The 6750-nt window shown below is 33.8% G+C and overlaps 1 protein-coding gene across 1 annotated transcript; it reads right to left on the bottom strand.

The window, feature by feature from the left end:
• Window positions 1–383: 383 nt before the first annotated feature.
• LOC126665157 (alkaline/neutral invertase E, chloroplastic) lies at window positions 384–6382 on the bottom strand. The gene is made up of 7 exons (XM_050357869.2): window positions 6119–6382; window positions 4591–5256; window positions 3666–3831; window positions 3352–3563; window positions 1917–2410; window positions 1501–1549; window positions 384–1048 (listed from the first exon to the last, which is right to left on the bottom strand). Exons 2-7 carry the CDS (start codon window positions 5179–5181, stop codon window positions 722–724), a joined length of 1839 nt encoding a protein of 612 aa, XP_050213826.1. The 5' UTR covers window positions 5182–5256; window positions 6119–6382; the 3' UTR covers window positions 384–721.
• Between the last annotated feature and the right edge of the window lie 368 nt (window positions 6383–6750).

Consider the following 6750-nt stretch of genomic DNA (forward strand, 5'->3'; position numbering starts at 1 on the left):
TACTGGAAACATAAATTGCTGACTATAACATCATATGCATATGCAACCAAACACGAAACCGAATGAAATTCTAGTTTCATACATGATTCCTAAGGTTTCATATGTAATAATCGGATATTCAAGAAATATTCATTATCATCCATTAGGCGCGGTCTTGAGAGAATGCTACTCAACGCAGTTACCGCCGACTATTCACTTTGAGTAGTGAGTCTCGAAAGAATGTTGCTCTACCGAGTTACTCACGAGATACATGAAACAATTGTAAAACATATAATCGAAATGCAGGCAAGCGTTTTCTTTTTCTTTAGGTATTTCACATCTATTTACACTACTGCTACAAAAACAGTATCTTTTGGGTATTTCACATCCATTTACTCTACTGCTACAAAAAACGGTATCTGTAAGTATTCCCACAACTATATCATTTGTTTTACAGAGTCTCGGCGTGTGTGTATGATACAAAATGAATTTACAATACAAAAGTTCCAAAAGAGTTCAAATTCGTAGTTTTGATTAAATACTCACAACTTGTCAGTGTTAGGTCCGTTTACATATTGACCATCAAGACTGACGTCATATTAGAGTATAAACTGATTTACGAATTTAAACTCTTTTGATTTTTTTTTTTTTGACAAGTTGAAGGGGGTGAAATGAACCACTTGGGCACAAAATAGCACACCCATACTGTCCTAAGCTATGATGTTACAAGTTTTCCTGAGGTTCAGACTATGAAGGACTGCTTAAATCCGGTTCTGCCGCGTTTCCTTCTCGGACTAGCATTGATTATGTGAGAGAACGTATTCAGAAGCTCCGGGTCCTCTTCATTTACAAGAATCTTTGCTGCATTTGGATTGGCGAGAAGAAGCTTTGCGACAAGATAACCTGCAATCGACCACGTTTGAAATAACCGAGCCTGTTTCCCTATAAACCTTGCTTTCTTCGTATCATAATATTCTGGCCACTTGTCTCTGGAAATCCGCCTCTCAGCAAGCTTCACAGCTTTCGCTGCAATCTCTGGCCTATTCATCCTAATGCACGCCACAGTGAGCTGAACATGATGATGATAAATATGTTACTTTCATTCACATACATTCCGTCCACAATGCATGGAAAGCTGACAGAAAATGGCAGTTTTTAAGGCGCCTTTTGGATTGAATTATTTTGAAATTCACAAATTTAGCTAAAAGTCATGAATTTTAAATCTACATATTTAAAGATTCAGCAGTTTGAATTGAATATAAAATCAACGGATTTATAAGAATAAATTTGGGATAATTAAATATCACAACAATTCATTACCCATAAAAAAACATTGAATTCAGATTTTCCCACCAAAGAGGTGACAATCAGAACCTTGAAAAATGAAGTATCATGGAGAATGACAATGAATTCTGGTAATTTTTTTATATCCAAAAAATTTCAACCAAACGGTATCTAAATCTTCGACTACAATTTGATATATGAAAAGTCAAACAGTAAGTTGGGAAATGGCAAACTAACCTGCCAAAGCAATGTAGGCCAAGAGCCACCATTGTGATAAGACCATGGACTGCAGCAAAATATAAATTTAAAGATGTTAGTAATTACTAAAAAAGCACATAACCCAGCTAATTGACAGGAGAATCATAAGTACTATTTGGGGTGAGCATTCAGCTCCAAGTTGGAGCTGAATGCTCACCCCAAATAGTACTTATGATCCAACCAAATCAAATTGAAATTTCACTTTTTTTTTAAACCGAATTGATTTTTTTGATTCAGTTCGGTTTGCACTAAAATTTAACTGAAATTTTCTTATGTCCAAAACCGAACAAAACCAGAAAAACAACACTCTTTTATAGTATCAAACCGAACCGAACTAAACTTGTTGGTTTGGTTCGATTTTTGCACACCCCGAAGGACCATGGTAGAGAATTTACGTGTTCTTGGGGTCGCAGCCTGTAATGATTCCCCATTCCTGACCATCAAGAGCAGGGTAGCATATTTTGAATGGCATTTCAGCAACTAACTCTGTCCATTTTGCTTCAACAAGATCCAATATGGCATGAGACTGATCAAATGTAGCAAGACTACTAACTATAGACCATAAGTTTCCGAGCGAAAAGAAACGGAAGTCCATGTGAGCTGGTTGCAAGTTTCCTATTAAATAGCCTCCTCTATTAGGCATAAATTCCACCAACCATGACGGAATCTGATCTGGATAGATATTAAACTTATTAACTGCATCATATGAGTATTCCTCTGTCTTGTATCGGTAGATTTCATTGAGTTTCTTCATATCAATCCAGTAATATTCCCTGATGTGAAACGATAACGCGACTAGACGATTGTTGAGAGCTCTAATGAGGTCAGCTGAACCATCTTCAGGAGTAAGCATCTCGCGTGCGCAGAGTAATGATGAATAAAAGAGTGCCTGAAAAAGAGTTTAGCAGTATTTACAACCTTTTATATCTATGGGCCATGAAACTTTGAACATCCAACAGATTCATACGAGTATATAACTGAACCCTAATGTCATCACTATCTCTAGAAATACTCAATGAAACACGGAAATAAAAGAACTGAAACGGAAAACATCGAAATGAAAAACAGCAAAATGACATATTTTACAAGATTAAGTTATAAAATATGTTGCACGGAAATGGAGATGGACACGGAAACAGAGGAAAACAATTAAAGTATAAAAACAAAAACGTGGAAGAAACGTGTAAATAATAACAATATAGAGATATATTTATAAATATTAAAATAAAATTATTTATATCAAAATTTATTTGTAAAAAATTATATCTTTATGCAAATAGATTATTAAATATTTATGATAATTAATAAAATAAATCATTTGAAGAAAATTCATATATAAATTCGTGTTAAATAATAAGGTGTATTGTAAAGATTGTCTTTTGACAAAGAAGAGAGTTTTTGTTTGTGGATTGTGAGTGAGTAACATGAATAATAAGGTTTGTGAGCAGATAATACGTTTTTTTTTTATAATTAATAAGTAACCATTTAGGGTTTATTTCAAACGAGTATCTATTTCTATTATTTAAGAAAAATGGCTCCAAATATTTTCTAAGAGATTCTAAGAGTTTCATAATCAGAAGTGTTTCCATAACTGGAGAAGTGCAGCTTCCTAAAGGTTTCTGTGCATCATAGGTTATAGAAATGTTTATGAAAACGAAAATGAGACGCCAAAACATTAGACTGAAAAAATTTCCATGCAACATAGGATATACCAATAGGTTCACTAAGAATGAGACTAATCCATTTTCCATTCTAGATGATGAAACAGCAGAATTAAAGTACTCAATTCAATTAGGATAATACTGAAAAGTAAAATAGAAGGCTCTAAACCTGAATCTCCAATGGATGTCCGTGAATTCCCATTCGACGATCTATCATACATGAACCATCCGTCACCAATAAAGTTGGGAACATATCAAAACCATCAGCAAGACACAGTTTTAAAATCATTTTTATCCCAGTTTGCACATCGACCCTCTCTTGCACGGAGAGATCTCCGGAGCATTTTCCATAAGCTCGTAACAATATAATCCACCACAATCCTGATAAGAAGATCAAAATCCACAATGATATTCTGAAGGAAACGGTAGCTACTGGCTGCACAGATTTACAGGAAAAGAGCTTCTAGTGATTATCTTCCATACCGGAATCAACGGGTGCAACTCGACCAATTGCTGCCTCGCCAAAATCAGGATCAAGGACTTCTTCAGTACTAGATTCATCTCCGTCAAGGGGAACGGTTCGTACCTTGAAACTAGCAGGCATCAGGCCTTGACCAGGGCTATGACAATCCATGGTTTTCTCCCAACTCTGTCAGTAGGAATAATACTCAGGAAACAGATAAAAAAAAAAAATTATCACACTGGATCATCCCGTTCATACTTCTGAGGAGGTTAACAGTGTGAGCTATTGGACATGAATCCAAAGACTGGATGCGTCTCATATATTTTACAAACAAAAAACTTCTTCCTAAACCAATCATTAAAAATCCAAATCTATAACGATTACTTGATTAGCTTTATTAATCATAAGTACTACAAAATATAATAAAATGGTTAATTGCCAAAAAATTATGAACTTTAGCGTGTTTTGCAATTACAATACAAACTCTGAATCCTGGCAATATAAGGCACAGACTATCAGTTTGTAGCAATCAGGACACCGAGCAATTTTCTGATAAAAAAAAGCTCATGTGAATATCGAAACAGTGTATATTCTAGGGTAAACATCGGCATTCTTTTCATCGGAAAATATGTTCCGAATTGCAAAAAGTTAAAACATTGACAAGATTTAAAGTTCGTGTTTTTAATTGCGAAACACGCTAAAGTTCATAGTTTAATTTGCAATTAACCCTAATCAAAATCATATGAAAAATGGGCTAAAGGCTTTTGAATTTGCAAATATAGTAAAAGAGCTATGATGCAAAAAAGGTTCTGCTACTGATGTTATTTTGGTTCCAAATGTAAAAGCAAGATGGTTACAAGGTAAAAACAAGTAGGTAGTGGTCAAGCAAAAACACTTGGTTAAAATTGTTAATCTGAGAAATTAATTAAGCGAAATAATCATTACCTGCAGTTGAAGGGTATAAAGGATGAAGTTTCGCACAATATCAAACTCTCCCTTCAAAAGGAAAGCTATTCCCGAAGGAATGAAATCGCGAATAAAAACCTGATCATAGTTCAGAGTACTAGTATCAGAAGGGTCATTAGCAGCAATTGTCCCAATAGGATTACCACAATAGTAAACCATGGATGCACGAAGTAGGTCCCACGCTTCTTCGTCAACAGATGTTGCATCTAAATTGCCATTCAATGGGATACCAGCCATTTTATGTTTAAAATCTTGAACATTCGACGCACCACTAATACCATTTCGAGTTGGTACATCCTCATTGGCAGTCGAACCACCCACACTATCAGCTTTTTGACATCTGCATCTCATAGATTCTGATAGCTTGGCGCATTCACTCTTTGCATCATAAACAATATCCACATTGCGAAACGCATTTGAACTATTCATTGATTTATGGCATGATGGATCTCCATATCTTTTAAAGCTTAAATTGGATTTAAAATTTGAACTGTTGAAATACCAATCAGAACAATAAGGATGACGTAGACCACCACATAGAAATGATAGTACTGATTCTGTAGCAGCCATGGTCACAATGTAAGTTGATTTCTTCAATACAATATACTGAAGTGGATGACCTTTTCACCCAATTCAAACAAAATCCTATACGAGAAGAAATAAAATAGATCATCACACCATGAAAGAAAAAAGAAAAGAAAAAGACAAATCATAATTCACCTAAGAAATCAGATATTGAAAACAAAAACACTTCCAAAAAATCATAACCGAAAGTCCAAAAGCAGCAAAGCACAAGGACCCTTGTCCCAAAACCCATAAAAGAAGCAATACTTAGGGATGAGCGTTTGGTCGGTTTGATTAAAATCGAACCAAATAATCCATACCGCACCCACCTAATTATCCATACTGAATTATGCCAGTTAGTCGGTTAATTCGGTTAAACCAATAAAAATGTAAAAAATAATTACACAAAAATTGAAAAAATAAACTAAAAAATCAGTTAGTGCGGTTAATGCGAATTTTCAAAACTCGTAACCGCAACTTTTCCTAAACCAAACCAACGGAATCACCTAATTAACCGAAAACCTTTAACCAAATATGCTCAGTTAATCTAAATATACCTATACGAACTTAGTTCATCAGGTAGGATTGAACCATCCACTAGTTCTGAGACACCTTTCATTATTATAAAATTAACTAATTTGCTGATATTTTAATCAGAATGAAATGCCATTTATTTTGATTTCCAATAATGCTACGAGTCATGCAATTAATGAATTATTCACAATCGTACATGGCGAACTATGGTCAGGTAAAAAAAACTCTCCTAAAGAAGGCATGCTAATGAACTAACAATAATCAGAAATTAACAAAGGTCAGCATTTCATTTCTAAATCTTTACATGTAAACTAAACCCTGAAGAGGTTTCAAGAACAAGTAAAATAAGTTAGTTTAAGAACCCTAAAATAAAATAAAAAATCAAATAGAGAAACGCTAGATTACTGACCTCTTTTCTTGTTTGCAGTATGCCGTCGTTTCCCAGTCTTTTTCTTTTCTCGGGAAAGAAAATGAGGAAGAGGGGTTTGAACTTGAAGAAACTCAAAGCTTCTGCTAGTTTCTTGGGTGCCAAACAGAATTTATATTTGGATGTAAACGCCACAATGGGTATGATCCGGTTTGTTGCATAACTTGGGAAAACTGCTACTGTGTACTTGAGCAAAATTATCCAATTAGACTGCAATCATTTAAGTGATGCCGTTTTATCATTTCTTTCGTTGCTTTCTCACGCTATAGCCAACTCAATGTTTCAAAACTTTTTGTCAAAATAAAAAATTAAAACTTTTTGTCTTTTATCAATTATAATTATTTTAATTTTATTTTAAATTAATAAATTTACTCCAAATAGATTTGCTTTATTTAATTGCAGTTTAAATTAATTTAAGCGACTATACCACATCTTATCCCGTTAATAAAAGAAACTAATTCTTTATTATTCAATCGAGTTGTGTTGTCTTTAAAAGTAATAAATTGAAATTTTCCATACCAATAAAAAGTTAAACTCCAATTGAAAAAATAATAATTTCAACAAATCTTTTAATTTGAAATGCAATTCTAAATATTAAAAAAGTTAATTATATA

Source organism: Mercurialis annua, linkage group LG1-X (genome assembly GCF_937616625.2).
Source record: "Mercurialis annua linkage group LG1-X, ddMerAnnu1.2, whole genome shotgun sequence".
In the NCBI taxonomy this organism is placed as follows: Eukaryota; Viridiplantae; Streptophyta; class Magnoliopsida; order Malpighiales; family Euphorbiaceae; genus Mercurialis; species Mercurialis annua.